This window comes from Gordionus sp. m RMFG-2023, chromosome 1 (genome assembly GCF_954871325.1).
Source record: "Gordionus sp. m RMFG-2023 chromosome 1, tfGorSpeb1-WG-v2, whole genome shotgun sequence".
NCBI classification, from domain to species: Eukaryota; Metazoa; Nematomorpha; class Gordioida; order Chordodea; family Parachordodidae; genus Gordionus; species Gordionus sp. m RMFG-2023.
Window position 1 is genome coordinate 74961108 of NC_088775.1, and position 18940 is coordinate 74980047.

Below are 18940 nucleotides of genomic sequence, written 5' to 3' on the forward strand. Positions count from 1 at the left end.
TAAAATACTAGAAAGAAATAAACTTGAACAGATTTTTTTAATATTAAATATATTTAATATTATAAAAAAATAAGATTAATTTTGAACATTTTTCTTATATAAAAAAATCACAAATTATCAAAATATATCTATAAATAGATACCAATATAGCTTAAAATGTATCTAGTTACATATATTTTATAAAAAATAATATATTTAACTACTCTGATTGCCTCATTTGTGTTAAAAAAAACACCATTTCAATTATAACAGTTTTAGCATAACACTAAGCTAAACATTTCCACTCATATTGCAGACTATATAATTTTTTTTTTAAAAAGTTTATTGTCAGTTTTTAATTAAAAGTTGTATTATCGTATTTATTAGTAAATATAAATTATAATAATATCAATGTATATTATTAAATAATATATATAGTTATCACAATATTTCATTAATAAATTATTACATGTACTATATATTTTCAGAATTAAGAATATTTTTGCTTTCATTATTTGGATTCTCTACTTTTGTTATATTTTTTTGCAAATCCTGTAAATATTGATTTCCCAAATTTGTTTTTGCTTAAATTTAAAAAAGGAATTTATTGTTATAAAAGAAGTAATTTACCTTTGCCATCACATGCAACTATCTTAACTTTTGAAATTTTTAATAATTCTGACATTTCCCTAAAATCAACATCATTTAATAAAAATGTCCAGACATTATCACAAAATCGATAAGTATTTAGATGCCCTGCCTATTATAGGTTGAGTAAATTAAATAAATTATAATAAATATTACTCTAAAATTAATTCTTGTCCTAACTCTATTGGCCAAAGCATTATTTATTGCTTTATCAAATTGAGCTAAAACTTTGAATTTAATCTGTGGTGTTATCTGTCCACCCTTAAGTAACAACATATACAATATATAATAAGGATATTAGTACTTCAAGCATTTCATCTAATGATTCTTGTAAAGCATGCCCTAATGTAGTATTTCTGTAAATTTGATAACTCATTTAATATATAAATGGCTTGAGTGGTAGCTGCATAATCGCTTGACAGCTTTCAAAGAAATGCATCAATTATATTCAGAGTTATCCAGAAATTAAAGGAAGCACCGGTCAATCATGTTTTAAAAAATTAAAAATTCAATACCGTAATTATGATAATATAATGGGTTTATATGAAAATGGAATCGATCAATTATAAAAAAAATTTTTATTCTCTTATCTTGAATATTCTAATCTTAATTTATTATCTATAGCTAACCTTAGGTGAAATAAAAAGGATAATATATTTCCTTTTCTGAAGATTAACTTTAGGAGCGAAAAGTTCGTTTTGAAACTAATTAATTTTCTAAGATCTGTAATGTTAAATATGTTATGCTGCCAATCTTCTCTTTTAAAGCAAAATCGTAGATTCGAGGGTTCTATCCTCCAATGTTGATAAAATGTTCTAACTCTATTAGAAGATTTAGAACTTGCTATAAATTAAATTTCCCTTTAATTCCTATTGTTGTTGAACAAACTGGACGAGGAGAACGTTCCTATGATATATTTTCAAGATTATTAAAAGAAAGAATTGTGTGTGTTATGGGCCCTGTATACTATATTTTTTTTAATGTTTTAGTAATGTAATTTAGATTAATGATGATATGTCTAGCTTAGTAGTCGCCCAATTATTATTTCTACAATCGGAAAGTAATAAAAAACCTATTCATATGTACATCAATAGTCCAGGTAAAATGAACAAAATTGTTAACTTGTTAATTTTTAAAATATGGATATGATAGCTATGAATTTTACTATGGTAAATTTACCATTCAATAATTTTTACATTTTACAAATTATATAATATTTGTTTTATACATTAGGTGGATCAGTTACATCTGGTTTAGGTATATATGATACAATGCTTTATATAACATCCCCAATCTACACTTGGTGTGTTGGACAAGCTTGTAGTATGGCCTCTTTGCTTTTGTGTGCTGGTTCTGCTGGATACAGATATTCACTACCTAATTCAAGAATCATGATACATCAGCCACATGGTTCTGCTCAAGTTTTTTTTATTAAATGCATACTTAAAATTATTTTTTATTTTTAAAAAAGTTCTAATTTTTTTAAATTAACTTTTAAATGTTTAATTTTATGTTGCAATAATTTTAAAAAAAATTAATTATCACTTTATTTAGGGTCAAGCTTCTGATATCCAAATCCAAGCAGAGGAAATTATCAAGCTCAAGCGGCAACTCAACAGAATTTACGTAAAGCATACCTATCAAACCTTTGAAACTATTGAAAAATTTGTTGACAGAGACAAATTTATGACACCCATTGAAGCCAAAGATTTTGGACTTATTGATGTGGTCCTAGAACACCCGCCTGATGTTATAGCAAAAGAAAACGAAAAAGAAAAGAAATTTTCAAATTCTCTCACTAAGGAAAGTTGTAAAGTTTGATTTTATTTGTACTTGATGTTTCATTTTATTATGTATGCAATGATAGTTAGGATCTATTGTTGGAATCCATTTTTTTATAATAAACATTTATGCATTATATTATACTATTTATATTTTATACAACATTTCTAACTTCTGATATTATCTTTCTAATGCTAATTACTTAAATTATTAATTATAAAATTACTTAGTATGCATGATATTTAAATAAAGTCAATATAATCCTTTTTTTGCTCAAGTCCAATTTTTTTAACAATATAGTAAAAAAACTAGTTTAGGAGGTGCCAGGTCTATACCTAAAACGAATTATTTGTTATTCGATTTCGAATAAGGAAAATATATTATTCGTCAAATAATTTTTTATCTATTATTCGATCGAATTATTCGACTAAAATAATTTATAGTATTAATATATATTGGAAAATAATCATATATAAATCATATATTATTATTAGGAATTATTTCAATTTAATAAAATCTCCTAGTGGAATAATGAAAATTGTGCCAAATTTTGAAACTCCATTTTAATTTATCTCATAATAGACCATTACTTTAGAAATTTCTTTCATGATTGAGATGGACGAAGAAGGTAATTTATATAACACATAACATATACAATTATAATAAACTGTTAATCCCATCACATCAAGAATGACGGGCAAACCTGATATTTCTCTTTCATTTGATGATGGAGAAATCATAAATTTGACTTTTTGCCTAAAGTTTTTACCACTTTATTTGTAAAATATTGCTAATGTGAGTTTTTCGTACTTATTTAAGTTACATAGCTTTTTGACAATTTATTATTTCCCCACATTAAAAAGAATATTACTTTGACTTATATATTATTTTAGTTTATGTTAATAACAACAAAGTAGTGTTTGGGATTAAAGATCATCATTGAATCTCAGTAGGAATTTCTTATTTCCCAAATCAAATAATCTAAAACTTTCATTATTCTACTGTGAATCAAAATTCACAAAAATTTATATTATCTTTATAAAATTATATTCTTGATTCTTTTCCCAATATAATTAAATTTTATGAACAGTGTTTGGAATTAAAACCTATAAATCCAAATCATTTTTGTAAAAAATATTTTATAAGTAAATGAAAAATTGGCTGTTGTCAGATTCTTCTACATTATAGATATGAATATTATATTGATTTTTCCACATTGTATATAAATATATTATATATGTATGCTTCTATTTTGTCTCACTAATAAAATTGTTTGTCTTCCCTAGTTAAATTTTACAAAATAAATTTTATAATAGATCTTTTTTAATTCATGATAAATAAAATTTTCGAATCGAATAATCATTTTATTATTCATACGAATACGAAAAATAAATTATTCGATTTAAACGAATACGAATAATGGAATTATTCGATTCGTATTTTTGTAGGTATAGCCAGGTCTTTAATTCCTATTATCACTCATGGCCATAAAATATTGGTGTAGCCCAAAAGCTGAATATATTAATTTATTTTTTATTCTTCTTTTCTCCTTAATTGAATTTTACAATTCAAAAAAGATGTATTAAAAAAATAGGAGGCAGAAAATAATGGCTAGAAGTTGTCAAATTATGATTGGCTTATTCAACAATAGTGAGCCGTCAAATTCTGCTATACTTTACTATTTTTTTGATCATATTTTAAATTGGTTTAAATTCTTTAATTTACTCAAATTTTTATATTATATTTTATAAATAGAATAAAATAAAATAGATTGATAAACTATTTGAATTTTAATATAATTTTGAATGTTTATTATACCACAGAATTTGCATTTTGCTGTACATTTTTAATAAAAAAATATAACGCATCTCTTGTTTAAAATTTCTAAATATTCCATTTTAAAATATGATAATTTTTTACATTTTATATAAGATTATAAAATGAAGAATAAAAAGGTACTTTAAAAAGCAAACATGTTTTCGTTTTTTAAAATGATTGATAACGCCAAAGGGCAATTTTACCAAACTCCATGATGCCTTGAAATGCATTATTTGCGTGTTTGAAATGTTCAATTTGTCCGCACTATTATATCATACTTTTATGCCTTTTTCATAATGAATGATAATTTTTATTATTTGAATGGTTGCCTTTAATATTGAGACTATGTAAATCAGTATATAACATAATTTGTGCAATATAAAATCGAAAAATATATTATAAAATAAATTAATAGTATTTTTAACTAGTCATATTAACAAAATGACAATTTCGATCGCAAATAATAAAATAATGGAAAATAAATAAGAGCGAATATAATATTGCTAAAAAATATAGCTGCATAAAGGTGCATTTATTCAAAAATTCCCCTAATCATTAAGAGATATCGAATCAATATAACAAACATAATTAGCCTTAAGAATGGCTATTGCGATTCTCTACCTTATATAAAAGCCTTCATGAGGCTCCCCAGAATTTTTAATATCGAAATATATAATAAATTAAAATATTATATTTAAATTGAAAAAACATCTATTAAATATATTCTCTCATTTTTTTGCCTAAATCTATCTTTTAAATCTTTCACAGAATAAATGGTTTTCTATCCATTTTGGACCTTTCATATGGGGCAAGCCATTAAAAAGGAATCTAGACACAGATTTTTAATAAAAGAATGTATTTTTAAAAATATAAGAGTATTTTAGATACAAAATACTTTAATAAAAAAATTAATCTATTCCTTCTGCACAATAAGCCATAAAGTCAATGAAAGATAACCCTCTGGATCATCATTTCCCACCAAACTGCAATAAAATAACCACACAATTAGTGTTGTTAAACGGCTCGTTTTGAGCCGATTTTTCAAAACGGCTAACTCAATATTTTAGGCAGAAAAATATTGTCTAAGCCTCGAGATTTTGATAATATATCGCTAGACTTTTGTTCCTTCTATGAGCAAAATCTTCAGGCTTGCGTAATATATTTCTGAATGTAATATTGAATTAGCCGTTTTTAAAAATCGGCTCAAAACGAGCCGCTTAACAACACTACACACAATAAGAGTAGAAATAAAGAGATTTAAAAACCAATCAAAAGAGATACATAGAGAAATGTCATATATATATATATATGTTGATTGTTTCGAGTTGAAAAATAAATTCGAATTCTATTGCTTATTTCTCTAGAGGAACTATCTTAAAATTTTTCAAATTGTTTAGAATTCTTTTTTAAATTATCTAAAACACCAGAAAGTAGATATTTTGACTACTTTAATAAATAATTCTTACTATATTATTTATAAATATAAACATCAAAAGAGACTAAGGATATAAATTTCCCGGGAAACCTAGTTGGGGGAAATTTGGGGAAAAATTAAAAAATTATTTTACAGTTCAATATTGATTTTTTTTTCATGTAATTTCAATTATTTAATTTTTTATCTTCGTTTGAAGATGAAAACGATTCCAGATATCTAAAATCGAACGATTTGTCATTTGTCTCGTAACATCTAAATCTAGGTATCCATAAAATCGATGTATTTAATCCTTTTTAAAATCAAGTCTGCAATATCTTAGGTCAAATATATGTTAGAGTAATGTATGTCCCGTCAACAAAATTTTTTTCTGGTTTTTTTATAAATTGTTTGATCTTTATTAATTCCCATAAGAGATCTCCCTGATTAAAGTAAATGTTTAAGTAACAGTTAAATTTGATGTGTCGCCTCCAATAAATTGTTTAGAAATTACTTTATAAAATTGTATAGATGTACAATATCATTAAAAAACTTCATTATCATTAAGATTAAGTCTTTTATCTCTATAAAAATATGAAGTATTACAGCAAAATATTTTTATTTTCAACAACTAGTAATTATCATAACTATATTGTCCAACAATTTTGGGTGAACCAGACAACTTTAAGGAAACAATCCTATTCTTATCTTTAAGTAGCTGTTTTTCCTTAAATTTGTAAAAGAATGTTGAATTTACATAAATTTAAATTGGCAATATTTTATTTGCTACAATCCTTAATAGCAAATGAAGTCCATGAGATGCAGACCTAATGCATTCGATAATTGGATATTTATTTCTCAAAAGTGTTTAGGCTTTTTAATTACTTGCATTATCTTTTATTATGATGCTATATTTTTGTGTTTCATATTTCTTCAATTGCTTAAATAAATTCACTAAATATATTCTTTCGTATGCATATTGGTTCCTGTTTCAATTAATTTATAGAAAATGGAACTTGGGATTGCTGTAGTAAAATTTATACTACATTCCACTAATGTTAAATGGCTCGATTTGAGCCAATTTTTTTAAAAAAGGCTAACTATCCATAAAAATTTTACGAAGCTTAAAGATATTGTACATAGATAGCAGCAAAACACAATTGTAATATATGAACCAAGAGGAAAAAATATTTTGCTAAAATATGATATAAATCTCAAAAAAACATAAAATAAAAATTAGGAAAAATTTCAAAGTTTCCCGGGAAATTTCTAGTGATGTTAAAAGTTACTTTTGAAACATTACTAGTTACATTGGCAAAAACATAACTAGTTACATTGGCAAAAACATAACTAGTTACAGTTACTAGTTACATTGGCAAAAACATAACTAGTTACATTTTCAACTAGTTATTACTTACAGTATTTTCAAAAGTAACTAGTTACTTACTTTATACATCATTCATATGCGCATTATTTATTTATTGAATGCATTTATTTAATATAAAAAAAATTAGGATAAACAAAGTATAATCAGTTATTTAAAATAATATACAATATATAAAAAAATATCGCAAAATTGAATATTTACATCGAATATAAAAATATATATTTGCATTGAAAAAAAAACATTTATTTTTCATAAAAATTAGAATCTAATAAATGTTTATTTGCTTTTAACAACAAATTAATTTCAAAGTTATTATCTAGGAGACGTGCTCGTTTATCTCCAAAAATGAGCTTACCTAGACTGAACAAGCACTCTACGGGAGCACTTGATGTTAGAACAACATTATATTTAATAAAGAGTAATTTTAACTTTGGAAAATCGTTATATAAAGAAAAAGTGTTGTTATTAGATTTGATAAAGTTTTCTATAAGTTCATTATCCAGAATATTTTGGCGCTTTAGGTCAAAAAATCCAACTACATCAAGTGATGTTGGTTTTGAGCATGATTCATTCGTCTGGGATTCACTTTGAGATATTAAGGTATTTATTAAATTTAAAATTTCTTCCTTTTTTGCTTTATTCCTTTCTTGCCTAATCCAAGGCCAGTCAGTTTTAAATAAAGGGTGAAGAATTGCAGCAATGATGTTGTCATTATCATAAAGATTAATAAGCCTATAACATGATATTTTTGTTAGACTTGGTTCTTGTAAGTAATGATTAATAATTTAATATTAAATTCTAAAATAATCTGTCTTTGTTTTTCCTTATACTAAATTTAAAATTTTTTTTATTACGTATGATATGAAGTTCCAATGCTTGTTACTTGACGGAAAAAAATATATTGTGCTACATTTGTAAATAAATATAATATTAAAATTTATTAAATTACTTGAATTTGCTTACAAAATTATGAAGCCCAGCAGCAATGTAACAATTTAAGAAAAGAAAATCAATTTGAACGGTAAATTATAACAATCAGACATTTTCACAAAATTTTAAATTAATAAATTTAATTTAAAAAATAAATTTAATTTAAAATTAATTTATCACAACATATTAAAAATAAAATTAATTATTTGAATATATCTTTAAAAGTAACTAGTTACTTTTGGCAGTTACATTTCAAAAATTATAACTAGTTACAGTTACTAGTTACAATTTTAAAAATATAACTAGTTACAGTTATTTTTTAGCCAAAATGTAACTAGTTACAGGTACTAGTTACGTAACTAGTAACCTTAACATCACTAGAAATTTTCCCTATGTTATATCCCTAAGAGACTTTTAAAAAATTTAACAAAATTGATTTATAAATTTTTAAACAAATAAGAAAGAAAGTTTTTAAAAAGCAAAACATTAAGCTCCATCTTACTGTTTTATTGAATGCCTAATATTTAATTTCTAAATAATAACCACAATAAACCCGATAATGAGGACGTTAATTATTTTCCTATTTTTTTAAATTTTAAAGTTTTGTTGCAGAATTAACTTTATTATGAAAATTAAAGATGGAAAATAAATTACTATTATAAGCTTCAAATGAAAAGGCATTTTTATGGCCAAAAAATTAAAAAATATCTTTGCGGAAATGAGGGCTGTGAAAAATTTTATATATTTAATTTTTTTAAAATAAACTGGATTATATTTCTTTAAAAAAATGTAATGTTATCAGCGATATCGGCAAAAATAATAGTACCAATGCACCTCTGATTTTTATTTAAAAAAAATATTATTATAACCTTTTTTATAATATATTTATTAAAAAAGTATTTTATAAATGGCAAAAGATAATTTTTAAAAAAGAGGATTTATATGGTACCCAAAATTTTAAATTTAGAAAAATTAACTATGCAAAATTTTATTGACTCGTTTTGATATAAATAAATGGTGACATATTCAAAAATAAAAAAAATCCCTATTAAAATATAACAGTTTAATTGACAAATTTAGAGGAGATATTCCATGATTCTTATGAAGGGTGAGGTACTGGCAGATGTTTCTAATATATTTTTTATCAGGAAAGGAAAACATTCTCGATGTGTTTGTGTAGTGTATCGAACGTGGAAAAGCTTATACCCACGGCTATAGGACCTTTGATCCAATTCATGCTTAGGCCCTTGTACATTCCTTTGATAAAACCTGGGACGTGTTTATGCATAAATTTAAAATTTTGATTTAAATGATAAATATGTTTGGCAGTTTGGTAAAGATCTTTTGAACAGATATTTTTGAGCAAATAATACCTAAAAATGCCGAAATCTTTAATAATTCTTTTGTAATTTTCATACATAAAAAATTTTTCAAGATAAAATAAAGCATTCAAAAAAAATTTAGATTTTTTTTCAAACAATTATTAACACTTCAGATATTTTAAAATTGTTATTACAAACAAAACAAGTAGATATTATGATATGGCAGTCTCTTATTTTATATTAAATTATATTATGAATATTTCTGTATAGTTTAATGCACATCTATTATAGTTTTTTAGATACATTAAATTTCAGAGATACTCAAGAACCACACTTCAGTATACGATGGAAATTTTATCATAAATTTATTTATAAAAAATAGCAAATTTATTATTTACTAACGTTTTTACACCTTACAAGGTTAACTTTAATATTAAATTCGATAGATTTTTTAGTATGGAATGTTAAGAGTGTAAAATTTGGTCAGAAACAGCTTGTTTTATTTTAAATTTAATTATCATGGCCAAAGGTGCTAGCCATCACAGAGAAATGTTAAGAGGTAGATTGGAATATTTGTTAAACTGTTGAATACCGGGGTCGATATTGAGATTCAGGGTAAAAATATTTACAGTGTGAGATAAAATCACGAAACGATCTAAACACAAGCCTATTTGTGACTTTGAATTTCGATTTTAATAAAATTGTGTTTGTGGAACCCGCTAATTTAATAATCTGATTATAAATAATGACAGTCAAGCATATGATATTCTAAACCCGTACATGTATTATTATATTTCAATTGTAATCCAAATTTTTACTACCTTCGGTTTTGATTATGTACATGGCCGTAGACAATATGCCTGTATAAGGACATTTCACGTCTAATATATTTTTTTAAAGTTTAAAAATATTTTTAATTATATATTATCAACATTTTTCATCTAAGAATACTATATTTTTTTATTATTGAAAGGGCACAATATTTGTATAAAAAGGTACTTTTTCTAAAAAAAATTGATTTATACCAATACTACTTCTAAAATTAGAAGCGGAAGAAAAGGTTAGTGAATTTTTATCATTATTGGCCACTAAATTACCGACCGTTCTCTTGACATATAAAGGGGTAGTTTGCATGCGTCTCCTGATAACGTCCAAGGGGTAGGAAGATGTTTGTCCAGCGAGTCCAGCCAAGGCCCCGTAAAACATTCGGTGAATCGGACTTATACTGTAATCTTCCGAAATTTTGTTCCCATCACTCGTATTTTTATTAATATAGATTTTTCCCTTGAGTCGTCCTTGTCGAGATTTTTGATAGCGTTCTAAAAATAATAGGGGGGGGGGGATATTAGACTTTTTCAGTTTTAATTAGTAAAATTAATAATTTAATAAAACAGTATAGTGCACAAATAATATTTTTAATTTTTTTAAAAAAAAGAAGATTATTCTGTAAATGTGTTTGGTAGTGTCTTGCAAGTCGGCCCCAAGCCGGGATAGGATCTAAAATATTGAACTATTTCTGGCTGACCTTGTGTCTGAAAAATATTTTTTTTTTCTTTTGTTTTATCGAAATAAATTTGATAAAATTTATCTGTGATACTGATAAGGACAAATCATCTATTTAATTTAACTTTATAATGCGTTTAATTATTATTTTTTAATTAAAAATTTCTACCCTAGCCGAATTTGGACCTAAAATAAAATTTAAAAAGTCAGGACGGGCTTTAACCTAAATTTCAGGCCTAACAAGGTTCAAAAATCAATAAAAATTTTAGGTCTGTTTCGAGCAGAAAAATATTGAGGGCCTCTACCTTCTAATTAGAAACAGTCTCACCAGAATAAACTGTAATAATTTTATTATAACGATTCAGCCGGCACAAGGCCCTTAGCTTATTCCAGATTTAGTTTAGGTAAAATTAATCAATTCAACGTTCAAATCGGAAGGTATGTGAAATATTATTTTAAAATATGGCTCACAACTTTGTCTACATATCGAAATCTCCATATAAAATATTGTAATATTAATTTTTGGATGAGCATTAAGGCAGTTTAATAGGATATATGGGACTTGGGACTTGAGAATAGAGCGAGTTAGTCTATTTCATAATATCGTATCCGACCAATCAAATAATTATTAGGCGACAGGTGGGAAGGCGGTAACGACCTTTTTTTAAAAAATGAATGGGCAAGTAAGATGGAGGTGAATCATTTTTTGAAATCCATAGGCTGTCGAAGGGTTGAAATAAACTGTAAAACATTCATTATACCTCAGAACCATGAACCGGTCCTATTTTCGTAAGTCCGCTACGGTCCCAGAAAAATGTTTGACTTTTTTAAAGTTCGATTCCGATGAATTCTTTTAAATTTTTTACGGTAGAGTATACCACGAAAATCACAACTTAAAACTAGGTCCAGTCAGCCCAGGTCCAATCGAGTTATTTCTAAAAATTTTATTTCACATGGAAACTTATGGAAATGTTTTTTTAAAAACGTAAGGAACCAGAGTTTATTCTTTCGTCTATGATTGCTAAATAAAAGCTGCATTTAATTATATAGATGTAATTGTATTTAAATGTAAAATAAAAGTACAATGTGCAATAAAATAATAGATATTAATACGGCCTGATCCAATAATATAAAAACTAACTGGTCTGCCTAAATTCTGCTGAGGAACCGTATTGGTGCGATGTGGAGCTCTTATGTACATTAAAGTAACATAACAAGGTAAATCGATATTAATAATAATAATAAATAGGGGTGTACCGATACAACTTTTTGGAGGCCGATCCGATATATTGCCGATATCTGATTTATTCGTTGTACATATATTAAAATACTATTATCAAAATTTAATTAACTTATAATTTTAAGCTTATTTATTTAGTTATATTCGCCAATGTAAAATTATATAAACATTGATAACATTTATTTATGTAATAAAATTGTTTTGTTTTCTATTAAGAAAGTAGAATCCGATTTAGTCTATGATCAATAAAAATTTTAATTAGCATATAATTTTAGGCTTATTTAATTAAAAATATTCATCAATGTAAAATTATATAAACATTGATAAATCATTTTTTTATATAGGAAAATATTTCAAATTTTTTTTGTGCCAAAAGTTTGTCAATTGTGTTGAAAGTAGAATCCAATCTAGTCTATTCAAAAATCGTTAGAATTTTTAAATTTTAAGTTTTTAAAATCATAAACATTCTTTTTAAAAATAAATTATGTATTTTATTAATTTTCAATTAGTCTAATAAAAAATAATTATCACTTCAGCTATAGAATAATGTTCTTAATATGTATATAAATATATTTTTTAAATTTAAAAAAAATTTAAATTATAACTTCACTTTTATTGGTTTAAATATCGGTCGATAGATATTTAAAAAAGAAGAAAAATCGGCACGATTCGATAAAATATAGGTACATACCTAATAAAATCATTTTAAAAATATTATAAGCGAATCATACAAATCAGAATTTGTATTAAAATAATACATAATTATTATAGGCGCTAAAATAGTTTGCTAGTTGTAATGTCCAAGACTAATGTAAAAATTTTAAATAATTTCTAAACAAATATTTTTGTTAGTTTGTGACTATGTTACAATGGATACGCTCAACCATATAAAGGTTATAAATATATTAGTATTATCATCAAAATTTAAAAGAAGAAATTTTTTATTCGCACAATGCCAAAATTGTTATACATATACCTCTAAATACTCAAATTGTATTTATATTCAAAATGGTTTATCTAGTTAAAACTGTGAAATATAAATGTATTTACAATTATATTGGTGATCATTCACTTTTCACATTTAGTACAACTATAAATGTTCGCGTCTTCCTGGAAATAGCGGAGATCCCAAACGGGTACTGGTTAAAGTGCACTACCCGGAAATTAAATAATTCCAATGCTATATTTATCTAGCTCAAAGTTCCTTAACATTCGCTTGGCTTATCATATAAATCTGGGACTCATCAAATTTTTACCGACTCATAAAGCAAGATATAAAATTATTTTTTCCACTTTAATGCTTGACGCAAAAATTTATATTTATAATCCTGTGTAATTGGCAAGCTGTTTTCCTTGAACAAATAATTAATTAGGCTATAGAAGATTTGCAACACTTTTTCAAAATAATATTCAAGAGCTACATTACCCCTCATTCATAATTAGGGTGAATTTGCAAAATGTGTTGTATTTTTGTATTTGCTGCGAATTCGCACTAATTGTTAATGAGGAATACCCTGCACACACAGTTAGCACGAATTCGTGGCGAAGTATAAATGATTTTTATATACTTCGCCGCGAATTCGCATTAACTAAGAATGCAAGGTTAGAGAACGGCCCGGGACAGAAAGCTTTTGATCCGGATAACTTTAGTAAAATATTTTTACGAACCGGGCCGGGCTGCAAAATATTTTTATGGGCTGGGCCAGAATTGATATTTCTTAAAAAAACTTAAAATTAAGCAATATATTTCTTTCATAAAAATTATTATTGGCTATTTAATGGACTGGGCTGAATAACTTTCTTAAAAATCTTCTTGTGGCAGGTCATAATGAATCTCATGACCATTTCCTTTTTTGAAAGTGACAAATTATTGGTTTTAATATACCCAAATATCATGATTATGGACATAATAAAAGAGAATGCGGGTATGATATTGGGCAGCCCGCGAGCGCTATCTTAGTGATATTTAATTATAAAATTACTACCTTTCTTTCTTTTATAAAAATAAATTCAATTTATTTTATTTATAATCACAGCTGTGGTGTTACTCTTAAAAAAAAGTGATTAAGTTTGCGTTATTTTTTTAGGGTAGATTTTTCTTAGAAGTACCGAAACCTTTACTATGAAAAAAGAATTGAATAAATTGTTTTCCTTTTATTTCATCAATCAATATATGTTTATTATAGAAATTCCAAAAATTTTTTGTCTATAAATATATTGATAACTTTTTCAAAATGTTTAAGATAGTTCATATTTCGGCACAGCTTTTGCTGTATATAACATGTATTCAATATATGCTGAGGATGCCTAAGGTTTATCATATTTTATAAAGAGAGTTTTAATGTTTGGAAATTGTTAAGGCTAAAAGAAATTTTGATATTTTATCACTCAAGTTATCAAACTTATCGTTATCATAATATAAATGTTTTTACTTATATTGGGAATGAGTTTTGGCAATAATTTCTATTATAGAAGTGTTACTTTAATCAACACCTTTCTTCAATAAAGAAACTTAATACTGTTCATATGACCTTCATGATGAAGATAGCTCCCATAATATTATCCTCACTAGCTTCATATAACTTAAAATAAGACCAATAAAAATAATAGCTGAGTGAAGAATGAAATGAGATATCCACGTAAAATTTTTCCATAAACCTCGGGTTCTTTTTAAATATAAATATATAATAATAAAAATAAATATAAAGTATCGAGTAACGTAAAAAAAAGTTATTTTAATATGTTACGTTTTTGTTTAGCAACGTAGGGACCTAATTCTTTAACTGCGTTATTTTTGTAACGCGTTACTATATAGAACTATTTTTAATGCATCTTATAGGAGATAAATATTTTAATTTTAAGGATAAATGATATGTCCGGGAAGGAGAGGAAGCACAAACTAAATAAAAAATAAATTATGATCAATAGGCTAGTAAATTAATATAACAACCTTAAACTTTGTGAGCCATAAAGAATAAATAATTATATTTTTAAATAAACTACCGATGTCTAACTTTTTCAGAGATTCGTAGGTGAAGAAACTTGTGCCAGCATAAGGGATAGAACCCAGTACAGTCGGAGTAAAGCCTCTGTACAATGAGATCCAGCCTTCTTCTTTAATCAATTTACCAAAAACTTGATACAGATTAGAGTACCTATTTATCGAATGTAAAATATTTTTTAATTCAATAAATAAGTTAAAACTTAGAGAGAACAAAAAATATATTACGCTGTAAGAAGTATGTTAAAAAGTAATTAAACTAAATTTCAATATATTATAAATATTTAAAAATACATTCATATTTTTATAACCAAAAAAGTAATCATAATGTCGTAGAACAGTTTCTTTCAAATTATTTGTCATCGAAAAAAATCTCATAGATCTGTGCCTATCCACAAATTTACCGATCCTTCAATATTACTATAAAATTATTCGATAATCGATTAGATTGATTTTTATTTACCATCTATCTTTGAACCAATGTTATGAAAAATCTTCAAAAAAAAATTGACCAATTTTCATAAATGATTAAGTGCATATTTTTTTTAAATTCTCCAAAAGTTAATCGTCTCATATAAAATATGCAAAATGTTTATGGCTGATAAGTAGTCTTGTTAAACATCTCGATTTCGCCAATTTTTTAAAGAGCAAATCAAGATTTTAGCCAAATTATTACCTAAATCTCGAATTTCGCGAATAGATTAAAAATTTCTGCAATCTATGGGCAAAATTTAAATCTTGTATAATTTACTTTAGGCTAAATCGTGAGTTGGCCGTTTTAAAAAATAGGCAAACTCGAACCTTTAACAACACTAGCTAATATCATTTGTTCGATATTTTAAATTTTTTCTTGTTGGCCCGGATATTTAAAAAAAATTTTTAGGCCTAGGCCTAGCCCACTCCGGATATTAAAAAAAATACGGTCCGGTTAGGCTTAGGTCCGGGTCTGCAGATCTCTGACAAAAACAATAAAAATATTGGATCAGATAGGTTTTTTAAACATCAGCCCAATTGATATCTTATAAAAACAATCATCAGCACCAATCCCAATCGATATTGAATATTGGCACAGGCCTAATCTCAATATTTAAAATTATATATATAATTTATATTCCTAGGGAATATAAACCATAATAAATATCAGTTCAAGTTCAGCTAAAAATTTATGAATCAGGTTTTCAAACTTGATTTGTATAAAATACAATATAAGTTTGTTTTTCAATTTAGTAGCATTAGCAGGTTGAGGGGAAATGTTTTGAAAAAAGAACGCAACAATTAAGAGATATATATAAAGCAACTAATGTTAATTTTATTATTGCATATGGCGTATTGAGATATGGAATCTATTGAGATTCAGAATCTATCAATTTTAAAGCAATTATTTAGAGTGATTTTTAAATTCAAAAATGAGATAGAATGAAACGTATTCACACATGCTATAAATTTCAGACAATCTTTGCCATAAACTTTCCATGTTTTTGGATATATAAAAAGTTGATGTAAAATTAATATAACTTATGAGTTGTTCAAATCCCAGCAAGCCTACACCATGTAAGAAATTAAGATCAAATTAGAGAAGTAAATTTAAGTAAAATATAGGGCTGTGCCGATCCACATATTTTTCACCGATCCGATCCGATATTTTCCTATATTTCTTCAAACCCGATCCGATACCGATCCGATATTTTTACTGTTTTATTATCACCCCCGTTTGAACCAAATGTAATTAAGAAATCAATATTTTTTATGCAAAAAATCGAATTATGAATAATTTAATTTTTTTATTTCAACAATTAAGACTTAATAAAAAAAATATATATTTAATAATATGTCCATTTTATGTTGGAATAATAAAATTGTAATATTTAATATATAAAATTATAATATATTAGATTTTTTTAATAAATATGAGAGCCTTTAGATTTTCTGGGAATAAGCTTCTAAGATATGGACTACCTATATCTCCTGCCATACTGATGGCAGACTTAGATGATTCCGCAGATAATGAATTTTACAAAATTATCTTTTTCTTTTGTAAAATATTTCCATAATTCAGATACCATATTTAAAAAAATTCTTTTATTTAAAGAAATAAAAAAATTGGCGTTATTTAAAAAGATTTAAAATAAATAAAACTTTGGGTGTTCCTTTCTATTTTTATAAAAAAAAAACTTTTAAAATACTATAAATCCATTTTTTTAAAAAAATAAAATTTTAAAAAATTATTTAGAAAATATTATAATAATGTAAAATAAATATACATAACATATAAAATGACAAAAAAAAAGAAAAATAAAAAGATCGGATCGGGTTTTTAGAGGTATCGGCCCGATCCGATATTTTCGGAAAACGTTAAATATCGGTACCGATCCAATCTGATATTTAATATCGGCACAGCCCTAGTAAAATAAATTGAAAGTATATTAACTGATGAGTTATAATAAGATATCTCTTTTTATATGAAAAGCAAATCAATTATTGATATAATAAAGTTTAGGTTTCCTTGTTGATAAAACAGCAAATTGGCATATAACAAAGTTACTCTTTTCTTATTAAGATACAATATCCTAAAGGTTTAATTTTAAACGAATATATGGAAACATATACAAAACTATTCATCATATAAATAACTATAAACCATTCCATCAATGTTCAGCCAAAAGTAAAATAAAATTAGTCAAAACAAGCAAAAAACATAGCTATTTAAAATTAAAAGTTGGCATAATTTAGGAAATTGGATCCCAGCATAATGAACGGGGGATAGAGGGTAGTATAAAATATAGATTATTATTTTTAACAGAACACATATTATGCCAACTTCTAATCAATCAAAATTAAATGATAGATTCTTCAAAACTGTGATACTATTTATAGGTTTCTGGTTAAGTTTGGGTTAGGTTATTAATAAAGATTTGTTCTTGCATTTGTTACATACTTCATTGTTCCTATTTAAAAAAATCTAATATGAATACAAATAGAGATCTATTTCAAAATTCAATAAAACAAATACATTAAACCATTTGTGATATTTACTTTTTTGTATCAGTTACTGCCATTCTTGCTCTTGCTAAATCTAATGGATAAGTCATTGAGGATGCTGAAACTCCAGCTAAAGATCCAGCTAAAAATCTTCTAAAATTTTCAGGCAATTTCTGAATATATGTTGAATTCTTAGTTCTCTTATTGTCATAATTATTTATTAAAAGTTCAGGCTGATAAGAAATATGATCAACACCGAGTACAGATTTCCATTTTCTATGAGAGGCAAATTGAATAGCTGCAAATGGACAAATCCTAAGCATAGTGGCACTATTACCTCTCCAAAGAGCTCCTAAAGCCTTAATATTGCTCCAAGATTTATATAAATGACGGTATTTGGATTTAAGAATATTAGAGCCATTTGATTTTAATAACATTTTTTCTTTTTCTTTCTTAACTGTATCTTGCATAAATTTAAGACCTGCCCTAATAGTAAAGGGGGATACATTTAATGTTCCAAAATTGATTGATGATTGAAAATTTATTTTTGTTCTATCTAAGGGTGCTATGGCAGTTTTAGCCATTGCACCTGCTATCGCCCCTGCACTTAGAGTAATTAGTGTCATTTTTAATTCATCTTTATGATTAACATCATTACCATTATCTTTTCCAGGTGCCTATTATTATGATATGTATAGACATTTTATATTATGTATGATTACGTGTTTTGAGCCTTTAAGTAATCTAGAATCTTTTACCGAATTATTAGTTAATGTATTTAAGGCACATGCAGGATCTTCTTTGATTGTAGATGTATCCTGCATATTAAAATGTTACAACATTGCCACAAACGTTAAAAAAAAAATAGGATAGATTAACAATATGTGGCCAGCCGTTCGTTGTCAATCAAATCATATTAATATGATCATTTGAATCTTGT

The 18940-nt window shown here is 25.6% G+C and overlaps 3 protein-coding genes across 6 annotated transcripts; 1 reads left to right on the top strand and 2 right to left on the bottom strand.

Moving 5' to 3' along the window:
• Window positions 1-333: 333 nt before the first annotated feature.
• On the bottom strand, window positions 334-1048 carry LOC135931827 (transcription initiation factor IIA subunit 2-like). Its single transcript, XM_065469133.1, has 4 exons — window positions 932-1048; window positions 784-888; window positions 610-739; window positions 334-563 (listed from the first exon to the last, which is right to left on the bottom strand). Exons 1-4 carry the CDS (start codon window positions 1001-1003, stop codon window positions 454-456), a joined length of 417 nt encoding a protein of 138 aa, XP_065325205.1. The 5' UTR covers window positions 1004-1048; the 3' UTR covers window positions 334-453.
• Window positions 1049-1392: 344 nt separating this feature from the next.
• Window positions 1393-2599, top strand: LOC135931716 (ATP-dependent Clp protease proteolytic subunit, mitochondrial-like). Its single transcript, XM_065468989.1, has 4 exons — window positions 1393-1588; window positions 1630-1726; window positions 1861-2048; window positions 2182-2599. The coding sequence occupies exons 1-4, from the start codon at window positions 1427-1429 to the stop codon at window positions 2446-2448; spliced, it is 714 nt and encodes a 237-aa protein (XP_065325061.1). The 5' UTR covers window positions 1393-1426; the 3' UTR covers window positions 2449-2599.
• A 6313-nt stretch (window positions 2600-8912) lies between these two features.
• LOC135922470 (mitochondrial coenzyme A transporter SLC25A42-like) lies at window positions 8913-18871 on the bottom strand. Of its 4 annotated transcripts, none has more exons than XM_065456836.1 (6): window positions 18723-18871; window positions 18055-18677; window positions 15024-15175; window positions 10375-10596; window positions 10099-10158; window positions 8913-9224 (listed from the first exon to the last, which is right to left on the bottom strand). In XM_065456836.1, the coding sequence occupies exons 1-6, from the start codon at window positions 18822-18824 to the stop codon at window positions 9100-9102; spliced, it is 1284 nt and encodes a 427-aa protein (XP_065312908.1). In that variant the 5' UTR covers window positions 18825-18871; the 3' UTR covers window positions 8913-9099. The 4 variants fall into 4 exon arrangements, 3 of the variants coding, with proteins under 3 accessions (XP_065312908.1, XP_065312907.1, XP_065312906.1); XM_065456835.1 differs by having other exon boundaries at window positions 8914-9224; window positions 10312-10596; XM_065456834.1 differs by having other exon boundaries at window positions 8914-9224; window positions 10303-10596.
• Between the last annotated feature and the right edge of the window lie 69 nt (window positions 18872-18940).